The sequence below is a fragment of the Cryptotermes secundus genome, unplaced genomic scaffold (genome assembly GCF_002891405.2).
Source record: "Cryptotermes secundus unplaced genomic scaffold, Csec_1.0 scaffold991, whole genome shotgun sequence".
In the NCBI taxonomy this organism is placed as follows: Eukaryota; Metazoa; Arthropoda; class Insecta; order Blattodea; family Kalotermitidae; genus Cryptotermes; species Cryptotermes secundus.
In genome coordinates, this window is record NW_019722444.1 from 108,096 (window position 1) to 131,353 (window position 23,258).

General features: G+C 41.0%; 1 protein-coding gene across 4 annotated transcripts in view; it reads left to right on the forward strand.

Moving 5' to 3' along the window:
* The window catches only part of LOC111861518 (histone acetyltransferase KAT6A), a 160,348-nt gene that overhangs the window by 100,012 nt on the left and 37,078 nt on the right, over nucleotides 1-23,258 (forward strand). For all 4 annotated transcript variants that reach the window (XM_023846167.2, XM_023846170.2, XM_023846169.2 and 1 more), the window contains exons 4-9: nucleotides 813-1,024; nucleotides 2,043-2,179; nucleotides 10,017-10,105; nucleotides 12,230-12,399; nucleotides 18,796-18,937; nucleotides 21,325-21,456. In XM_023846167.2, the coding sequence (XP_023701935.1) occupies nucleotides 813-1,024; nucleotides 2,043-2,179; nucleotides 10,017-10,105; nucleotides 12,230-12,399; nucleotides 18,796-18,937; nucleotides 21,325-21,456 (882 nt within the window). The remainder of the gene's footprint in view (nucleotides 1-812; nucleotides 1,025-2,042; nucleotides 2,180-10,016; nucleotides 10,106-12,229; nucleotides 12,400-18,795; nucleotides 18,938-21,324; nucleotides 21,457-23,258) is intronic.

The window sequence follows — 23,258 nt, forward strand, 5'->3', positions numbered from 1 at the left end:
TTCTAACAGATACAAATTTAACGTTCAGCTGTGCCCTTTGGGAATATGGCACATGGATTGTTGAAGGTTTTGCAGTGTTTCAGCAAAACTTGAAGTTGCTGTCTTCTGGGGTAATGAGGGTGGCAGCTGTGTTGTTTGTCAGATCTTTGGAAAACCTGCAGCATTCTTCTAAGTATATCCCCAAAAGCCAAAGACATTAAGCTCCAGCTGCAAAAGCCTGAGGACTGGATACAAACATGAAGCTTGCAGTAAAGAGAATAATGATTATGTAGACCAAGAGAGATTTGTTTTGCATCAGATGAAATGGTTGTATTCTGGAGTGCTAGAAGGATGGGCATGATTAATTATGGGCTAGCATGTCACAGGGATATGAGTTTTCACACTTACTGGCAGGACATAGACAAAAGAGTACTCACAAAGTACTGAGTTACTGGAAAAGTCAAATTAAAAATAAGTCTTGCAGAATTTGTATTAATTTGTATTAAAGTAAAACATTTCTACTCACCAGTAGTTTGATGATAAACTGAAAATTTTCTCCTTGAACCAGTCAGGTCTATAGTATTAGGCCTAAGAGTCCATTTCCTTGAGTTGTTAAAAAATTACTCAGTTGAAGTTTCATCACCATATTCACAGGAGATTTAATTTTTTTTCATGTGCTGATACATTTAAACATAGGTTACATTTTGTCTGTTTAGCATTGATGTCTTTGTAGCAGTTGATTATAATGAGAACCCAATGCAAAGTGTGAAGTATTGATCTTGCATACACTGGCACTTTATGAAGATGTTTTATAACCAATCCAAACTTTCCAGGCCTGCTTGCTCTGTTGCTGTGACTGTGATCGGGGGTACCACATGGGCTGCCTGGAGCCCCCTGCTGAACGACGCCCCAAAGCCCCTTGGCGCTGCAAACACTGCTTGGCGCATCACACTACAAAGAAGGCCAGGAACTTGGATGCTGCTGGAACAGTGAAGAAAAAGTACTCAAAAGTATGGGAGAGGAGCAGGGATGCGAGAAGTTCCAAGTGTGTATATATTGACATTTTATTTTCTGCATTAAGTGTAATAAGGTACACATAACAGCTGGTATCATGACTAGGTTACAGGCTGAACGACTGAGGAGTCAGTGTTTGACACTGGTAGTGGCAAGAGATTCTCTTCTCCATAATGGCCACACCAACTTTGGGGCTCACACAGCCTCCTGTGTAGTGGGTACCAGGGGCTGTTTCACTGGGGGTAAAATGGAGGGGCTTGAAGCTGACCACTCACCTCCATCTAGGGCTAAATCTCCTCTTCCCCATGCTTCTTTATGGCACATAAAAAGTATAGGTATCCCTGCAACAGGCTGCGGAGGTCCATAGGGTTGTGAGATGTTGAGGTTCCCACATTTTCTAGACAATTGGCTAGGTCATCAGCCCTATGTGCCAGCTGCCTTTTACCCCCAAGAGTATTCCTGGTACTCATTTCTGATAAGAGGCTGAGTAGATTCCAGGGCCATAGTGTGGCTGGAAGGATTAGGTAAATTAAAAAAAATCCAGTGACCTCATCAGGACTTGAACCCGCAGGCTGGAAGGATTAGGTAAATTGAAAATATCCAATGACCTCATAAGGACTTGAACCCACGCCCTGCCAGCTTGTAGCATAGTGCCTCAACCAACTATGCTACAGCGTGCCCCTCTTTATGGCACATTGCGTAATTAATTAAGGCCAGGGGTAACTTCACCATATTTTCATATAGCATTTATCTGATATGTTGAAAAGTTTTGTTCTCATGGTGTTATATACATTGCCTGCTGTGTTAGATTTAATGTATTTATATGAACCATAAGCAGTAGATGAGTTTACAAACATTGGCATTATCATATCTTAGAAGATCCAAGTCTGTGAAGACAGTGTGAACAAAAGGCCTGTTTTATGCCTGCTGTATAAGCTGTCGATCTGAGGTGATCAGCATTTTCAGTGGTGTATGCAATATGTTATCGATTTAGCAAAAACTGGCAGTGCTTGCCTAAGTGCAGATGTTAAAATATATTTTTTACACAGGTTATTGACTGCTGCACGGCCATCGAAGGAGTCCAGTGGTGGATCTGCTTCTCCGGGCAAGAAAGTGAAGAGAACCAGCTCTTCCACAGCTACTCCTGCGGCTGTTCCTCATGACAGCAGTTCAGGCTCTGAGGAGGGTAATGATACAGCCGCTACCAGCTGCTACTCCTCTTCCTTCCTCTCTCAAATGTCTGGTGGCTGCGGTGGTGCGGGGGTTAGGGGCCAGAGCAGTAGGGACCAGCACAAGCTTGAAGAGACAAGTGATCGCATCTCGAAAGAGAAACAGAAATTCTTTCGCCTCAGTGCTTTTTATGCAGATCACAAGTTTAAGCGGGTGGGTGGGTTGGGTACTACAGTGACAGCAGCATCAAATGTGGGGAAGGGAAGGGGAAGGGGAACCACTGTCACAAGCAGCAGCAGTTCGAGTAGCAGCAGGGACGATTCGGACAGTGCCACGAGCACAGAGGAAGGGGTCAAAAAGGTAAATAGTCCAGCTTCAGCCAAAGTGTTAGGATGTGTGCCAGCTGTGCAGCATAAACAAGAAGGTAGTACTAGTAATAATAAAGTGAAAGTGAGTGCATCTTTATTTCACACCTTGCCAAGCCGACAGAGGCCCAGGCCTGTGAGGACTGCACCGGCGCCAGTAGCGAGCTTTCCTACTATGTCCATGAGTTCCCTTGCTCCAAGTACCGTAGCTGCTGCAGCTGCAGAGTCGGGGAACTCTCCCTGGGGATTTGCAGCTGCAGCAGCTAGGAACAAGAGTGAAGGTATTTTGGGTTCCTTCAGTAAACCTGCTCCTGAGGCCACAAAATTCACACCAATGCTTGGTGGCCTTGAATGTCATCGGAAAGGGAAGAAGCTGCCTGGGGGCTCTAGTGTTACTACTCCGACATTTGCCTCTTTGTCTGCTAGCTGTGGAACTGTAAATATAAAAGCGGAGAGTGGGAATAGCAGCAGCAGCAACCTCTCGCAGAAGGAAGAGAAGACGACTGGATCATCATCCTCCTCAAGTAGTTACAAATTGCAGCCTGGTTTTGGACAATTGAAGGGCCTGTTTGATGGTCTCAGTCACTTATTCACTACTCCAACACATAATCGGACTCGTACTGGCGCGATAAATTACAATGCCGATAGCAAGAAGAACCAGAGATGTCTTCAGAAGTTACAGCAAACTCAGGAAACAAAGAAGCTCACCCCTGGTCAGAGTATACCTTCACTGTCAGCCACTTCATTTATGCCTTTTGCTGCATCTTTGTCTGTTACGGCAAAAGCGAAAAACAGTGATGCTGGAATTACGAGCAATAAGACTGTGCCTCCCCCCTATCAGACAGCAGGAAGATCAGGCAGAGTTGTCACACAGCAGCACAGTCAGTCACATGCAATTCCTACCATAGCGAAACCTAAGGCAACAGTCAAGATAGAGACCCCACTGTCTCGGACCGGCCCAGTACAGCCACCCGCACCCCCTGCCAACAGGAAAGTGCCACGCCCTGGTATATTTGTGCCTAGTTCCGAAACGGACTTCCCATCCTTGACCCCTCCGGCACCTCCCGAGCCAGAGAATAGAATGACTCCCTCACGCCTTGTGAAGACTGCAGTGAACAGCAAAAAGCTGGAGCAGGAACGGCGTCGGTGGCTGAAGGGTGACGGTCCACCATTCTTTGGAGCAGGAGCTGGTGGGAGTTTGGGAACACTTGGTTACATGATGATGGGACGTTCCCTGCCACATCCGTTCCTTCTGACGGGCTCGTTGCATTATGCCACCGATGATCCCAAGCTGAAAAAGAAGCACCTGATTGCAGAAGCCACCCAGACCCACCATCGCTACCACCATCACCACAGATACCAACACCCGCTACCGCTACCAGTGCCATCCACATCCATCGCGCCAACACTTGTGCAGACGGGTAAGAACCCACCATTCCTACTGCGGGTTTATTTTGCCTCCTGCTTCTTATAATACACTGACTCCCTTTAATTACTGCTTGAAAACCTTCCTTTATTTACATTTGAATGATTGGCTGCAGAGAACTAGCAACCTGCAAGATGTGTGTGAGTTGGTCCAGCCCACCTGATGTGTGAATGTGTGGACAAACTCCATTGAAGCCTAGCATGCTGTGGTGTGGCAGCATAGGGCCCTCCCGCTCCCCCCTCCTCACCTGGGCTCAGCCATCTCAACAGTGGAAACACACCGCAAGAAGCTTTAGTAACTCCAGTAGTCAAACAAAGAACAAGCAAGCAAGCAAAGCAGGCAGGCGAGCAAGCATGCGGTGGGCGATTGGCTGGGCTGGCTGCTGGCAGGACTCGAACAAAACCATGATCTCTTCCATTGTGCTCGTGCGTGCGTGGCTTGACTTGTATTTGCTTTTTTTTTTTTTAATTTGTTTTTTTTTTATTTTTCCCCCTTATGAGGATTAGGAAGTATTTTGTGCTGAACTGCCGTGGTATATTGGGGTTAACTGAGATCTGGGAACTTGTATTAACACAGAGTATGACTCCTATACTAATAGCACCGTATGCTCAAAATGTTTGCAGCCATCGATGTTGGTTTGAGTTCTGCACTTGGCACCCCTGTAACTCACCCCACTGCCTGCACCAGAATTTGGAGATAAACCTTGCGTACTTTGTGCCGTGGATGTCCTTAGTTCTATGTCCATGGCCGTATGTTGATTGCATGAGATTTTCCTAAACAGTAGGATGTAATTTAATTACTTGAGTTGTGTTTTGTCAGATAATGTGTTCATAAACCATTTCCTCATAACTGCCCAATTGCTTATCTTAACAGTGGTTCAGTGTCTTTATGGAAGCAGTTTATTCAGGTCTATACTGGGATGTCCTTTGATGAGGAAAAGTGAATATTCTGTAATTCTTTTTTTTTTCTTGTGTGAAAATACAAAACATGGTGTACTGCCACTTCTTCTGTGAAATTAAATAATAAAGTAAAAAAAAAATGAATTAAGAAGTTTGGTTTATACAGTGAAATCCATCTTTAAGGTTTCTTTTGGGAGTGGTGGAATTGGATACTAAGCTGAAGAGATTTATTGCTGAGATTTTTGACTTAGGATCATTGGAGTTCAGTGTTAAATGAGGTAAAATGTTAAATCAAATAACATGAAATGGGGGCTTCACTGTAATTTAGTTTCAGTTTTATGTATGAGCATCACATCTTTCGTCTTAGAAATGAAAAGGTTCCCTGGTACACTGTGCATCTACCAAGAACATGTTCACTTTTCTGGTTGAATCAGTGATGTATATTCACATCTTATCATCTCAGGACTTTCCCCTCATTTATCTATATGTTTGTGGTTATGGGTCATAAGCATATCAGATAGGTAAACTGCTAACATGGGCTCCATCTTTGCATGCTCATAAGTACAGTGGAACCTCGCTTAACGAGCATAAATGTGAAACACTCATTAAAAGAAACAATTTTTCCCACATAAATTAATGTAAAATACGACAGTGCATTCCATGGCGAAAAAATACTCAGAAAATTTTATGTATAACGTTTATTGATAGAAAATTATATATACGTTGTTAAGGAGCGTGAATCATCTTCGTCTTTTCTTCTGTGCGGAATGAACTATCTGGAGGATAGTGCAAATCGTCGATGTAGACCAATTGTATGTGCGTGCTAGATCAGCCACGCTCACACCTCATTCTCGCTTTTCAATGATTTTACGCTTCATTTCTACGGTTATTTTTATTCTCTTATGGCTCTTTTTGCGGATTTTTCTTTGGAGACATTTTTGCAAGGGTTATTAAACTTTGCACAAAAAAATCACAAATAATATGTCTGAACACAAGTTTGGAAAAATGTGTGATCACAAGTGACACTAAGATGACAGTGGAACGAGTGCTAAACACAGACTGATGTAGCAAGCGCACAATCCGGGACTTCCCTTCTCGTTACTCGTTATGCGAGTCATTTTCTTACAATTTGTTTTGCTCGTTTTGCGAATTACTCGTTATGAGAGGTGCTCGTTAAGCGAGGTTCCACTGTATATTCTTCTGAGGTACTTGTAACTACAGTGGAATCTGAAAACTACCTGCTTCTAGATTCTGAAGCTTTATAATCCAGTAAAGATTTATCAGTGTTTTGGGGGAACCTGTTGCTCGTATCTGCAGGTTAGAGGAGTCACTTTTACTCGACTCTTCTATACTGAAAATAGAGAGAGTGGGTTCCCCCAGAATGTTGGTAAATGTCTACCAGACTATATGGCGTCACATCCCAGAGGATGATGATCTGTAGAGTCACAACCCTGAGAACTTCAGGTCTGGTGCACTGAAATTACAGTTTAATGTTTTCCACACACTTAGCACGTTGTTAAAAAATTGAATAGATTGGTTATCTTGGTGATTTCATAATACAAGATGATAGTTCACATTCTGAAGTTACCTTAGTAATAATATCTGATCACCAGGCAAGAATTGAAGCCAAACCCTCCTGAATATGAAGCTGAACAGCTACCTACCCAACTGCAGTGTTTGACAGTTGGCTCGTAGGTGAAGTAGACTTATCTCGGACCACGTGTATACTGAGGCAGTGAGTTCAAATCATGTTTGGGGAATTAATGTTTTCTGTATTGCCATGATGGACTTATTTAAGAAGTTGTACAATCTTTTTGATAATTGATTAATTCTTGGGCTGTTTAATGATGTTCTGCCAACTGTATATGTTATACGAGGGGCAGTCAAAAAGTTTCCAGATTGGTGGTATAGCACTCTAATGGTTGGACGTATGGCAATGCTTACCTAATCACCTTCAAAGTAGGACCATTGTGCGCACACACACTTGCTCCATCGATCCTGCCATTTTTGGAAGCAGGGGTGGAAGGCTTCTTTTGGAATCTTCCGGAGCTCAGCCATTGCATTCGATATGATGTCCTCCATGGTTGCGAAACGTGTTCCCTTGAGGCCCATTTTCAGAGTAGGGAACAGCCAAAAGTCACTCGGAGCGAGATCTGGAGAGTACGGTGGTTGAGTGATGACAGGAATGTTTTTCTCGGCGAGGAATTGCTGCACAACAAGTGATGTGTGGCTCGGTGTGTTATCGTGATGCAGAAACCACTGTCCCTGCCACTTTTTGTGCTACCTCTGCAAAACGTGCACATAGAAATGGCCAGTAACAGTACCAACTTCTTGCTCCAACTCCACAATGGTCATTCTTCAATCACATCGAATCACTTGTCGCACTTTTCCAATCACTTCGTCGGTTGTGGATGTGAAAGGTTTCCTGCTGCGCTGGTCATCCTATAACGTCTCCTGCCCATTCTTAAACCGGGAAAACCAGTCGTAAACTGCAGATTTCTTTAGTGCAGTATCACCATAAAATTGCTGCAGGGCCGATAGTGTCTCTGAAGCAGATTTTTCCAATTTGCACATGAACTTGATGTTTGCATGCTGTTCGAACTGTAACATTGTGCCGAATGACCAACACGTCTGATTCAAATGGAACAGTAATGACACTGCACACTGAAACCTGTCCAGACCTGTTGCGCCTGCGAGCAGACATGCTAAGCTTCCCACCACAACAGTGTGTGCGCTATCTTATCGCTCGTTCTTTGTCTGCAGGGGAATTCCGGGAACTTTTTGACTGACCTACGTATATAGTGTGAATTGTGTTGGATATGGAAGTGGCTTTGTAGCCTATTGGTATCCTCACATTTGGTTGCAGGGCTGAGGAAGACCACAAAAACCTCAGTCAGAATAATGAACTTCTGGGCCAGGGTTCAAACCCAGGATGTGCTGAATATGACTTAGGAGTGCTAGTCCCTTCCCCACAATGTGATACAGTCTTTCTGAGTGGGGTTGAGGAAGCTCCATGATTAGAGGAGACAAGGCTGAAATTGGGTTATGCATCCAAGAAGGAACAGAATGCTTAGCAGAAGCAGTGTACTTGCGTGTCTTAAAGCACTGTAGAAGTGCCACTCCTATGCAGCTAGCGCAATAAATTGTGTGGTAAAAGGTAAAGCTATCCCTGTAACAGGCCATGAAGGCCCATGAGATTGTAAGATGTTCAGGCTCCCACATTTTCTCTAAACAGTCGGCTCAAAGATTCCTGGTACTGATTTCTGTTAGGGGCTGAGTGGACTCCAGGGCCATAGTGTGGCTGGAAGGATTAGGTCAGTTGAAAAAGTCCACCTCGTCGGGACTCAAACCCGCTACCTTCTAGCTTCTAAATAAATTGTATGAGGACTTCATATTAAATTAACTTTGTATTTAATGTTTTTGTACATTCAACAGCTACAGGCATCTTGAAAAATGCTTGAGAATCCACTGTAGTTATATTTTACTTAGTACCCTATATATTCGTAATTGTATATGGATAAACTTGGCAAGCTGAAAATGTCTTGTTTGTACAAATATAAGGCACATTTATGCCTCAAAACCTTAAAAAAGATGACTGCACATTATATCAGCAGGTGTTCAATTCTTTTAGATACCTATACGTTTCTTAATCTTTATTGTCCAGTAATAGGGGATTTAAATCTCCGTCTATTTTCTGCTGGAGGCCAAATTTTTTACTTAAGAGGTAATGAATGGTATTGGAAACACTGATGCTGGACATGTGCACAGACAGTTGATAAATTTTAAGAGAAATGAACTGGCACGAATGTTTATAAGGTGTGAGGTTCATGGCAATGGTATTAGAGCATGGTCATCTCAGTTGTGACACTGTGTAATCTTCAAGGTGAATGCCATTGTCTCAGAGGAACCTGCTTCCTGCATGGGGTGAGCCCCACTCGCTAATACCATTGAGAATGGAGGCATGAAGTTCTTCTGAACCGTTAGCCACCTGCAAGATTACATAGTGTCAAATGAATGCACAAATTAAATAATTTTGGATGATAAATAAAGAAGGAACCAGGAAGTTTCTGATCCACAGATGACAGAAGGCAGCAGAAAGTTTCTAATGGAAGGCTTTTGTTATCTGAGTGATAGCCGGGGCTGGTGTAACCTAATTGACAAGTTCCACTACCCTCCCTGAGGTTAAAGAACAACTCAGCTGTCCTGAAATGTAGCCACTGGAACTTGAATTTCCTGGACATATTGAGGAAGATTATCAGTGGTTTTGTAAACTTTAAAACTGTTCTGTTTTTGTTGTTACATTAACACAGTGCTTAGATTGCTGGCAGGAGAACAGTGGAAACTACTTTCAGTTATCCACAATTCGGGAAAGATGAGTCTTTGAAACTTGCTACACCATATGGTTGTTATTTTCACCTGTGATTTTGTGTCATTCTTGGTGAAAGTATTCACAATTTAGTTTGAATATTTAATGCTCTCCTTCTATTATACCAGCATAGGTCACTGGTCACTGAGTGAACGTTTACTGCATTTGCTATACTTATGTCCATAAATAGAAACAATATCCAGCTGCATTAAATGTTGTTATATTTTAATGTGGCTGTTATAAAATGCAGAGTGATCATAAAGTCATCTGCTGTCTTATACTTTGGTAGAAAGGTACCAATGATTTGGAGGAACCTGAAGATGGAGGCAGCAAGCAGGTTTCTTCTGAACATTAATACCTTTCTACCTGGTTGAGGAACATGGAATTCATTCTAAAGTACATGTAAGTATTAGTAGTGTTCATGTTGATGTCATTGTCTGCCATTTTCTTGTCACAGTGTGAAATGAAGGACCTACACAGTGTTCTTATTGAATTGTGATTTTTATGGCAAACATTCTATCACAGAAATACATTGGGTCACTATGACCACCTGATACATAAAGAGCTCCAGTCGTTGGGTATATAAGTGAAATTTAGGTACCAAGTTTATTCATATTAAACCAAAAGAAAATCATAAAATTACTTCACAGCTGGTTTATTCTGATGGTTTTAAGTTTTGCTCATGAAAATATTTTGTACACGCTTGATAACCACAATCTAAGTTTGTAAGTTTTTATTTTCTTAGCAAATATATTAATGAAGAAATTGTTGAATCTAATATTTGTCATTTTTAACAGATGTGGGGCAGGCATCTCGAATGCTGCCTCCTGGTGTTAATCAGAGGGATGTGGATCTGTTCAAAGAAACCCGGGAACGAGCTAATTCAGTAAGTTTGTTCTTTTGTGCTTTGCATTAGAATACACCATTATTAATCTGCAAGAAAACCAGATAGGACTGAAATTGAAGGGGCATGTCAAGTTCTTGTCTGTGCTGGTGGTGTTAAAATTGTTTGGGGTATAACATGAGTACCTGGGACTAGTACTTTTGAGGTTGATCTGGTTCAAGATGGGGACCAGTGGAGTGCTCTTGTGAACACGGTAGTGAATCTTATGGCTCCAGGAAATGTTTGAAATGCTTGAGTAGCAAAGTGACTTGCAGCTTCTGCAGAAGGACTTTGTTCTGTGTAGCCAGTCGACATGACTGCCATAAAGAGAACCGCAGAAGCTGTAATAGATGCTGGTCCTTTTTGGAGGTCTCACCCTTTCCATAGAGGTACTATCCCCAGGCCTTGGCCTGTTAAAGGTTCTAGTTGAGGTTTCTCCCCAGTTGGGTATGCCTGCATTTTCTGCTGAGTGCCCCCACTTCCTCCTTTGGTTGCCCTTATTTCTTCAGCGTCCACCTGGCGCATCCAGGTAGTTTTGTTCTCGCTAGGTGAAGTCTGCCTACTTATGAAGCTAAAGGTCTCAGACCTTCTCCTTCAGTGGGTTTGCAAGAACTGCAGTGGTATGTGAGAACTGCTGACCCCTTAGAGAAGGGTCCTTGATGTTACATTAGGCAGGTTTCTCACTACTGGTTCATCCCTGTCTATGGCTGGCTGAAATTTCAACAGCAGGTTCGCCATTTGCATCAATGCCCCTTGATGGCATTCTTGAGCTCCCAGCTCTCTGCTGAAGTATTTCTTGTAAGGATCACCTTGGAGGGGAGTCATTCTTCCTTTTAAGTCTGGATTGCCTTCTGGTAGCCATTTACAGTCACTAATGGGTGTATGGCTTAAATACAATGGTGCTGCCTGGTGCTTCAGTATTGTTAGCTGCACTGCCTAGATTCCATCCCAGTCTTACACAGCCCTTGGCATGATGCCTCACACCTTTGCTTAGGTGGAGTATTACGCAGTTCACCACTTTACTGATATCCCTTCCCTCCACAATGATGCCACAGTTGGCTTTTGGAGGGGTAGAGGAAACTTAAGTATCTGCTGTCATCTTGTTACCTAGGATGCAAGGGGCAAAATAATAACACTGCTGTGGCTGATAGGTGCTTTGAAAATATGGCAAGAGTTCAAATGTTGGGAACAGCAATAACAGAACAAAAATTGATTGTTGAGGAAATAAGAGCAGATCAGATTTGAATAATGCTTGCTGCCATTCAGTTCAGAACATTGTCATCTCGTTTGCTGTCTAAAAACTATGTGGCTTGTAGTCTGCAAGCGAACTATACTGAACGAGCGACCGCTGCTTGTTGGTGAAGTTAGTGCCAACTTTTGCGGATAGAGGGTGTCGTGTGGTCAGTGCAACGAATCCCCACAGCCGTTAATTTCGGTTTTCTAGGCTGGAGCCCGCTATTTCCTTGAAATATCTCCTCAATTATAATCACGAGGCTGAGTTGACCCTGTTCCAGACCCACTACTTCTCAGAAAAAATGTGGTAGCACTGGGAATTGAACCCGGAACTCTGGATCTGTAGCCAGGAATGCTGACCACTAGACCACAGACGCAGCGTCTCATAACATGAAAATTAAAATATACAGAACTATAATTTTGCCTTTAGTTTTGTATGGTTGTGAAACATAGTCTCCAGCATTAAGGGAAGAACATAGACTGAGGGTGTATGAGAACAGAATGCTAAGGAGAACATTTGGTCAAAAAAGGGATGAAGTAATAGGTTTGATAAGATTGCATAATGACAAGTTTCATAACTTGTTTTCTTCGCCAAATATAATTAGAAAGGTCAAGTCAAGGAGGATGAGATGGGCAAGCATGTAGCACACAAATGGGGAGAAGAGGAATGCAGACAGGGTTTTGGTGGAGAAGCCAGAAGGGAAGAGACCACTAGATAGACTTAGACATAGGTGGGAGGATAATGTTAACATAGCTCTTAGAGAGAAAGGATTGGGTTGTATGGACTGGATTCATTTGGCTTAGGATAGAGACCAGTGGCACTCTAAACCATTGAAGAAAGTTTTGAGTCATGATTGCATGTCTTGAACTGATGTTTTACTGTTCTTGTAACAGACAACTCCTGCAGTATTACCCAATACAGAAACACTGCTAGCATCGGTAGGAGTGGTGTCCCCCACCACTTTATCAGCTACAGCTCAGCAGCGTTGTCCTGGAGCCATTGAATTTGGCCAGTATGAGGTCCAGACATGGTACTCATCACCCTACCCTCAGGAATATGCCAGGTGAGATAAGTATTAGATTTACATTCTTGATATGTGGGGAAATGCCATTACAGTGAATAAATTAATGTAAGTGGCATTTTTTCAGATGTATTCTGATTTTATAATTTATGCATCATGTCTGTGAAGGGCATGTAACAGGACCAAGGAGATCTATATAATGTTGATGCTCCAGGTTTGTGTTTGGGAAGTGTTTTGATTGCATGTGTGGCTGGGACCCCAGATGAGGGTTTTGTTGATTACCTCAGTCCCTCCAGGCAAATTTGGTGTAGGTTTAGATTGCGACTTTCTTTCCAGATTCTTTGCAATTTATGAGTCCTCTTACCATTTAGTGCATTATAGTTTAGATGCTGACTGTTAAAAATAACCACAAAAGGAAAGAAAGGTTAATGAATTAAAAAGGCAATTCACAGCTTGCTGTTGGTTCCATATACATTGTTATTCTCAGTGTATTGAGTAAGGATAATATTTTAATGACTTGTAAACACATCATGTCTATTTTTACACAGTGACATTTGTTAGTACAGTTCATTTATCTCTGGATGTTAAACAGAGATGTAGACATATACATATAAATATTCTGTGTACCTGTTTCTGCCATTTCTGCCCTTAATAACTGTCAGATGTGGAATCATCCTCAACATTGACAGTTGTTGCTTAAATGTTCTGCATTCTGTAATCATATATTAGACTTTCTGTCATGCTGAGCACAGTTTTGCCTCTTTTACTGCAGTTCTGGGCCCTGTTAATGCTTGCAGGATGTGTTTACTGGTGATGGTTGCCTATCAATCTTGAGTGTGCTACTTGCCACTTCTGTTGATAGGCCACATTTCCTGCTCCCTCCCTCTCATACAGCATGAACCACTTAACAGTGTCAGCTGGAATAACTCCTTTATAAAAACATTATATCAGGATATGGCTAGAACATGTATTCAATAAATTCCCTAAATATCATATGAAAATTTTGTTAGGAGATTTCAGTGCCACAGTAGGTAGGGAAGACATATTCAAACCAACAGTTGGAAATGAGAGTTTACACGAAATTAGTAATGATAATGGAGTTCAAGTAGTAAAATTTGGTACATCCAGAAGTCATATTGTCAAAAGTATGATGTTCCCACATTGTAACATTCATGAATTTACTTGGATATTTCCCGAAAGGAAGATGCACAACCAAATTGACCATAATTTGATAGCTAGGAGATGGGAATTCAAGTATACTTGATGTGTGATCATCCAGGACTGCATATTGTGATACTGACCACTACCTGGTGGTGGCAAAGGTTAGGGAAAGACTGGCAGTGAGCAAACAAAGAATGCTCATAGTTCATGTGGAGAGGTTCAGTCTCAAGAAATTAAATGAGGTAGAGGGCAGAGAGCAGTATCGTGTTGAAATCTCAAATAGGTTCGTGGCTTTGGAAAACTTGCACACCGAGGTGGATGTTAATAAAGCTTGGGAAACTATGAGAGATAATATCAAAATGTCTGCCAAGGAGAGTCTAAGTTATTATGAACTGAAGAAGAATAAGCCATGGTTTGATGAAGGATGCTCAGAATTACTGGACCAAAGAAAACAAGCCAAACTGCAATGGTTACAGGATCCAAGCAACATAAGTAGGGATAATCTGAACAATATAAGACAAGAAACCAGCAGGCATTTCAGGAACAAAAAGAGGGAATATCTTAAAGACAAAATTGATGAGCTTGCAATGATGAGTAAGAACAAGAACATTAGAGACTTGTATAGAGGAATAAATGACTTTAAGAGGGGTTACCAAACTAGCAGTAACATAGTGAAGGATGAGAATGGTGGTCTGCATGCAGATTTTCACAACATTTTGAATAGGTGGGAGAAATAATTCAGTTATTGAATGTGCGTAGGGTCTGTGATGTTAGGGAGATAAAAATAAATACAGCTGAGCCGTTAGTACCTGATCCCATCCTTTTTGAGGTTGAAATTGCTATTGCTAAGTTGAAAAGGTATAAATTGCCAGGTAGTGATCAAACTCTGGAAGAGCCGATTCAAGCAGGAGGTGAAATACTATGTTCTAAGATCCATAAGCTAATTAATTCTATTTGGGATAAGGAAAAAGTGCCTGATCAGTGGAAATAGCCACTTATTGTAGCAGTTCACAAGAAGGGCGATAAAACTGACTGTACTACCATGGAATATCACTGCTATCAGCTACATACAAAATTGTATCCAGTATTCTTCTCTCAAGTCCATACATAGATGAAATTATTGGAGATCATCAGTGTGAGTTTCGACGTAACAGATCAACTACTGATCAGATCTTTTGCATTCGTCAGATACTGGAGAAAAAATGGGAGTACAGGGAGAAAGTACATCAGCTATTCATAGACTTCAAGAAAGCCTGTGATTCAGTTAGGAGGGAAGTATTGTACACTATTCTCATAGAGTTTGGGATACCCATGAAGCTAGTTAGGTTGATTAAAATGTGTTTAAATGAAACATATAGTAAAGTCCATATAGGTAACCATTCGTTTGTTGATTTTCCTATCCAGAATGGCCTAAAACAAAGAGATGCTTTATCGCCACGGCTTTTCAACTGCTTTAGAATATGTCATTAGGAAGGTCCAGGCAAACCAAGTGGGACTGAAATTAAATGTGACACATCAGCTGTTGGTCTATGCCGATGATGTGAATCTACTGGTTGATAATGTAGATAGCATAAAGAAAAACACAGGAACTTTAATTGATGCTACTAAGGAGTTCGGTCTAGAAGTAAACACACAGAAAACTAAATATATGTTACTGTCTCGTCACCAGAATGTGGGACAAAATCCTGACATAAAGATAGGTAACAGATGTTATGAAAATGTGGCACAGTTCAGGTATTTGGGAATGACTATAATGAATCAAAACTTGATTCAGGAGGAAATTAAGGGAAGATTGAACTCGGGTAATGCTTGCTACCATTCAGTCCAGAACCTTTTGTCTTCTTCTCTGCTGTCTAAAAACATGAAAATTAGAATATACAAAACTATAATTTTGCCTGTGGTTCTGTATGAGTCTGGGACTTGGTTACCAACATTAAGGGAGGAACATAGACTAGGGGTGTTTGAGAGCAGGGTGTTGAGGAGAATATTTGGACTGAAGAGAGATGAAGTGACAGGAGGTTGGAAGAAACTGCATAATGAGGAGCTTTATAACTTGTACTCTTCTCCAAGTACGTGGTGCAATCCAAAATTTCCCGAAATATATTAATAAAAACTATTATGTCTTACCTGGATCTTATTGTGCACCATCACCTACAAAGTAGTCCCCTTGGGAGCGCATACACCGATCCCAGCATTTCTGCCACTTTTGAAATGCATCCTGGAAGTCTTTCTTTGTTAGGGTGTTTAGTACTGTCTGCGTTTCCGCTTGAATTTCCTCAACTGTATAAAATCTTCGCCCCTTCAGCTTGATTTTAACCTTGAGGAAGAGAAGGAAGTGGTATGGAGCTAAGTCTGGCAAGTATGGTGAGTGGGGAACAACTGCCATCTTGTTTTTAGTTAAAAATACCTGCACAATGTAAGCTGTATGTGGTCGTGCGTTGTCATGGTGGAGTACCCAGTCGTTCGTGCACCATTTCTCTGGATGTTTTCTGCACATGTCCTCCCCCAGACTCCTCAGAACATCACGATAGAACTCTTTATTGACTGTCTGACCAGGAGGGATGAAGTCCTTATGAACAATCCTGTCAAATAAATAAATAAAAAAAAAAAACAGATCAAAATGGACTTAATGTTGCTCTTGACTTTTCGAGCTTTTTTTGGCTGAGGTGAAGAAGGGTTCTTCCATTGTCATGATTGCTGCTTGCTTCAGGGTTGTAGCCATAAACCTAACTTTTGTCACCAGTGACAACCTTCAAAAGAAAGTTTGGATCCTCTTGAAGCTGTTGTTGAAGTTCCCTGCAGACTTCCAAGCGATGCTGCTTCTGTTCATTTAGCAGCAGTCGTGGCACAAACTTCGCCGCAGTCCTACTCATGTTCAGTTCCTCTGACAAAATTCGTTGACATATATCATAACTTAGTCCGAAGGTAACTTTTGTCACCAGTGACAACCTTCAAAAGAAAGTTTGGATCCTCTTGAAGCTGTTGTTGAAGTTCCCTGCAGACTTCCAAGCGATGCTGCTTCTGTTCATTTAGCAGCAGTCGTGGCACAAACTTCGCCGCAGTCCTACTCATGTTCAGTTCCTCTGACAAAATTCGTTGACATATATCATAACTTAGTCCGAAGGTAACTTTTGTCACCAGTGACAACCTTCAAAAGAAAGTTTGGATCCTCTTGAAGCTGTTGTTGAAGTTCCCTGCAGACTTCCAAGCGATGCTGCTTCTGTTCATTTAGCAGCAGTCGTGGCACAAACTTCGCCGCAGTCCTACTCATGTTCAGTTCCTCTGACAAAATTCGTTGACATATATCATAACTTAGTCCGAAGGTGTTACAGAGGTCTTGGAAGGTCAGTCTACGATCTTGCAGAATCAGATCCCTAACATTTGCGACATTTTCTGGGGTGGTGCCACTTGATGGCCGTCCCGAACAATCGTCATCAGTTGATGTTCGGCCAATTTTGAAACGCTTCTACCAGTTGTAAGTTTGTGTCTGGCCTAAACTGTTGTCACCAAAAGCTTGCTTCAACATTTGGTGTGTTTCTGCAGCAGTTTTCCCAAGTTTAAAACAAAACTTTATACAGACACGCTGCTCTCTCGGGTCAGCCATCGCAAAAACGCAAACTCGGAAACACAACAATGGAAATACGTTCACCAACAATAAACCCAGCCACTCAACACAACGCCGCTTGCCACACTGATTCAAGAAAGGTGTGTGGGGAGACACTTAGTGGTATTTCGATGTACTCATAACCATTTGCACGCAAAATTCAAATTTCAGGAACCTTCGGATTGCACCATGTATAATTTGAATGATCATGTGAAGGAAGATGGGATTGGCAGGGAATGTAGTATGAATGGGGAGAACAGGAATGCATGTAGAATATTGGTGGGAAAGCCAGAAGGAAAGAGACCATTAGGAAGACCAAGTTATAGGTGGGTGGACAATATTGAAATGGATCTTAGAGAGATATGTGATATGGTATGGATTTGATTGGTCTGGTTCAGGATAGGGACCAGTGGAGTGCTCTTGTGGACACAGTAATGAATCTTTGGGTTCCATAAAATGCTGGGAAGCTCTTGTGTAGCTGCACAATTGGCGGCTTCTCAAGAAGGGCTCAGCACCATGAGTGAGTATCAGGATATTCTTCATTCAAAATTTGCAACGCTTTAAGAAAGACATGTGCTGCATGAAACATCATTTGCGTGTTTTGATTTTTATGAGATGTCTCAGCTGTGGTTATTTCTTGGTTAGAACTTGATTTTTATGCTCTCTCAAAAGTTGTAGAGCATTTACATATAAATCCAGTGATCTTGAATTGAGTACCATTCCAATGAACCATTCATGTGTTATCACAGCCTAGAGTACCAGAGTGAGTTGCGCCATGTAATTAAGCTTTCTGCATACAGTGAAGTGGTTCGCTCTTATACTTGGAGTTGCTCTATTGCGTGTATAGTTTGTTGCAGTGTTACTCATTTTATGATTCTTGGATTCATATGCTGTGCAATTTTTGTGGGAGTGAAGAGATTGAAGAAAGGTGGAGCTGACTGTGATCTCTCGATAAAAATGTAAGACACATTTTGTGTCCTGCAGCATTTTCTCCTGTTGAAACCATGCAGATTATGTCTGAAGCATCTCTTATGTGATAAATGGTAATGGAGTTAATTCTAGATGGCAGTGTTAAGTGGTTCTCCCTTGCTATGTGAGAGTTGTTCTTTACTTAAAACTTATACACATTTCTAATTGTAATTTATTCACCTGTACAGAAATCTTTCTCAGTGGTGTGTTTCTTCATCATAGTTTTTAGACCACAACACACTGGTGTAGGAGTATCAGCCATGCTGAAGAAATGATTAACGTTTCAGTGTCACACAGAACTAGCATTTGCAGTTCCTATCCTAGCACATCACTTTACTGGAACTGTTACTTGTACAGCATGTACTGTATGTAGTACTTCAACTGTACACTAATATACTAAAGGGACTTCATGGATGGTCAGCCAATGAGAGGCAAACGCGCCATCACGTACTGCTGATGTTCTGCTTACATTTACTCTGTAGATAGCATTGAATATACTATAATCACAAATGGTATCCTTTCTAGTTGATCCTCTCATCACATTTTATTTTAAATATTTGATGTTGAAGAGTATTAAATAAAGCAACTGCTTTTCCCTGTGCTTCTCTGCTTCACATCTTCCATAAAGCATCATATCATGCCCTATGTTATGTCCTTATCTGTTATAACCAAACAGTGTTTATAGACTTTTGTCTTTTTGCCAGGTTACCAAAGTTGTTCCTGTGTGAATTTTGCCTGAAATACACCAAAAGTAAGTCGGTACTTCAGCGACATCAGGACAAATGCACATGGAGACATCCACCAGCAACAGAGATCTACCGGTCTGGAGACATCTCTGTGTTTGAGGTAATTTGATTCATTCTTAAAAGAAACGAGTTGATCACAAGCCTTGTTGATGACCATTTATTGTAAATTAAGATTGTATCGCAGTGGATCAGACTTTTTTTTTTTAGCTTTTCTTTTTTTGGATTCATTTAAACATACTGCAGTATTTCCCTGATAAGTAAAAAATAACCTCCTAAAAGCAGAAAAATTCTTATGAAGAAAATATAAAATCAGGTTCATTTTTTGGAAGCACTTTTGAATTTTTATCCCAAGAAATTGTTTCTTAATATTTCAGTTATAAAAAGTCACAAATGTATTGTGGCACGTAGATCAGTTGCTTGGCAGCGGCTGTGAAAGAAGGAGCCATACAACAACCGTTACTGAGTAACTGCTTCTAAAATAAGCATGTGTGCCAGGCAGCAGTTGGAAACCACAACAGAGGAACAGTGTTTTCTGGGCAGTCCATACCGAGATGTTACAAGCAGGACAGTTAGCTAGAGTCGGTCAGTTGATAGTTGACAGTTGGAGCAGTGAGTTAATTGTGAGACAGTCCCCAGCTGGTAAGAACATGAGCACAGAAGCAGAGGACATTTTTGGGATCCATCACCAGGCAATGATTGGTGAAGTCACAGCAGGCTGAGAAGACTAGTGATTTGTGAATTGTAGTAATGAGCTGTACAAGTGTGCAGTAAATCTGGTTACCAATTCAGACCCCTTCTATAGTCACTCTAAAATCATGACAGTATATTATCAGGACAACCTGGAGATAAGTGGCAGAACCAGAGTTTCTTTTTTACTTCAGTGCTAAAGAAAAATGAACAAGACCCAAGTCATAATGGGCCATATAAGAATTGCATGAAATAACAAGGATCTGAACATGTGTTACTTAGATTTACTTTTAACTTTCTGCATGCTGTTAGGTTTCTTTGTCAGAGTCATTGCTTCCCATTACCTGAAATTGCTGCTGTTTTTAGTTCAAATTATTTTACATTGCATTAACAGTTTCTTATTCTTATTAAATATAAAAAAGCATATATGCACATGCAACACCAAGCCTGCCAGACTATGAAACAAGAATGTTGGAAATCAAATGAGTTGGAACAGATGTTCAGTGATTCCGTTTACTTATTGAAGGATAAATAATGAAACCAAGGGAACTGGAAATCAGTACGAGTTTTGAAGTGGTCCGCAGTCGATAATGCTGTTGAGAAATGAGTGATGGTCGTAATGCCCTTTAAACATTATGATCAAACTTTCATGACTTGTACATTTCATCATTATTATTTTAAATTATTTATTTAAAAAAGCATTACAGAATGAACGTCTAAAGCAGGAAAACGTTCGTGAGAAGTTTGTACACAGGAAATTTTAACCTATACTAGCGTTTTTGTGGGACTTTGTTAAACAAACTTCTTATAAGGGAAGACATAATTGAAAAGTTAATATCTGGGGAACACTGTCTAATACATTGTACAGTTCCTAAACATGAAGGACCATTTTTTATAAGGAAAAATTTCCCGGAGTTTAAAATTGACTTTCAACTTTATGAATAAGTAGTATGTAACATGGTTGGTGTAGCAATTTAGAATAGATGTGATGTTTATGTGGTACAGTTGAATGAATTTTTTTTAAGGCCTAGTATAGCAGGCCGTATTTTTCAAATTTGTGAATTATGTTTAACAATGGCTGAAATGTGTTCTCACTGCATGAAAACCACACTTTCTTTGTAAATGTTAATTAGAGGACAGATATTTCAGGTAAATAATACAGTGTGAATGTAACCAGGCAAGAATTTATAGTGGATAAATTGTTCAGATCTTCTTCCAGGACTTCCCTTGACATTTACCATTTCACTGTTGATGTTCTCCATATTCATCTCTCACGTTGTGAGTTGCGTGATAGCCCTTACTTGAAGCTTCATCTGGCATGTGTTCAGATTTAAGAGTAAGGAAGAATTTAGTTATGTTAAGATTGACTGTGCCACAGTCCTTTCGCCATGTATTCCAGGGTTATAAATCCCTGGAGAGTTTAAGTTTTCCTCTTCAACCAATTCTCTGTGTACTTCTGTCACCCTCCTCGTTGTTAGGGTCTGGGTCAGTGAGCCCATTTGATGTCACGGGACCAAGAGTTCAGTGTTCTGTACTCTAATAATAGCACTAACCCACAGAAACTGTGGTGCTGGTTGCCAATCCAGCAGAGGAATGAACTGTTTCCTCAGAATGTGTGCCGAGAGAGAATTATGTCATTTTGTCAGCTTTTTGCCGTCTTACAGTTGCTTGAATATGGCAGACTGGACAAATTGCCCATTAAATGGTCAGCCTGGAGTAGGGGAGTGAAAGGGCTAAGGTTTATGCTACTGGAATCTACAGAATAATGTGAAATTGAAATAAAATGTCTTGTTGATTTAGGTGGATGGCAATATCAACAAGATATACTGTCAGAACCTGTGCTTGCTAGCCAAACTTTTTCTCGACCACAAGACGCTTTACTATGATGTGGAGCCTTTTCTGTTCTATGTGCTCACCAAAAATGATAGCAAGGTATGTTACTTGTGGGATAATTTAAGCTCCTGGTGGCAGCTACTTTCTTCTTCTCTGGGCTTAGTGACGCTTTGTGGAATGTGATCTGTAAAGATGGCAGGAGGAGAATTGAGGCGCAGTATTGTTTTTCTGACAGAGGTGTGTAATTTAGTAGAACACAGCTGTTATATTCAACATATATATAGTCAGAATTACTGGGTTTTTTACTTTGACCATCATCCAGTATTTTAACAGCTATAAAACACAGAGTTTGGAAAGTGGATTTGTTTGTGTCCTCAGGTGGGGGGAGGGGGGTGCTATACACCATTGTTGCAATCCTTTAGAATCTACCAACACATACACTGTCCCACCAAGTAATGGCCAGCTTTCAGGAAATTATCAGGTCATTTGAGTAAGTTCTGAGGTTTTCATGGCAGTGATTGCTCAAATTGCAGTCTTCTGGGTTGTGGATGCTGATATCTCAGAGGAATGTTGTTTTCCTCACAGGAACAAAATTTGAAACTAAGCAGGGCCTATGAAAAGGGCTGTCCTTTTTCTTACTTCTCACATTCTGCTTTTTTTCTTAAAAACAGATCTCAGTCTGTATAGCGACAGGAAACAGGCTGGATTACCCATACTTCTTTCGGCTTATTTTGGACTTCGTCCATCGTCTGGTATATAAAAGACAAAAAAATCACAACGTTTCGGAGACTGGATCTGTCTCCGTCTTCAGGTGGATAGGGAAGGATAAACCTACTCAGTTGGGCCCCTTAGAAAGAGCTAGTTTCAATCACTGGACAAACCCAGATCTGTAGAAAAACAACCTATAAACAACCGACAACCGGTTCCATCAGTGGGAGGAAAGAACAAAATCACAGTAAAAACATGATAGAAAATTTGTGCCAAACATGCACTTGTCAACAATGTAAAGAAACAGAAGTATGGGTTATATTCCATGAATTCAGTTAAAAACGAAAGTAAAAACTGGATAATGCATGCTTAATCTGCGTGGATAAAGAATCGTGCCACCATGGCGACTTCCGGGAATCAGACTAGTCCCCGGAAGAAAACTTGCAGGAGTAGTGGAACCACTAATATTCATAAAATTACATTTTTTGATTTGTTAACCTCTTCATTGATGAGGGAGGTCCATATGGGAGAAATATCCAAACTGGGTTGGCTGATCGGATTGGATGAACATGCCATATGAGCCGATTCTTTGTATTTCCTGTATCTGCTGTTGCTTTCAACCTCCAAGATCCTAGCTTCATCCCAGCTTACCCTGTGACGTTCTTCATATGCATGCTGAGCCAACCTGAAGACGGAGACAGATCCAGTCTCCAAAACATCGTGGTTTTTTTTTGTCTTTTATATACCAGACGATGGGTGAAGTCCAAAATAAGCCAAAAGAAGTACAGTATACACCATTGTCAGAATCCTTTCAAGTCTATCTGGATTACCCATGTTAGATTCCTGGCAGTGCAGGATTATTCTCCTCTCCAGAGCATCCAGCCTCCTGTCCAGTGGGTACCAGGGGTAAAGCGGCAGGAGTGTGAAGCTGACCACTCATTTCCATCTAGTGCTGAGGTCAAGCAAGGTGGCTCTATGCTGCCACATACCCATATGTCTTCATGGCATAGTGCTTGACTAATTAAGCACAAGGGCAACTTTACGTTTTTTAAGAGATGATAATAGTTTAATTGCAGACCCTCAAGTTGAGAATGAAAGAAATTGAAAAATAAATTGATACTGCATTAACATTATTCTAGCACTTAAACTGATAATTGTGAAGAATTGTTATTTACTAAACACTTTTGTTAAAA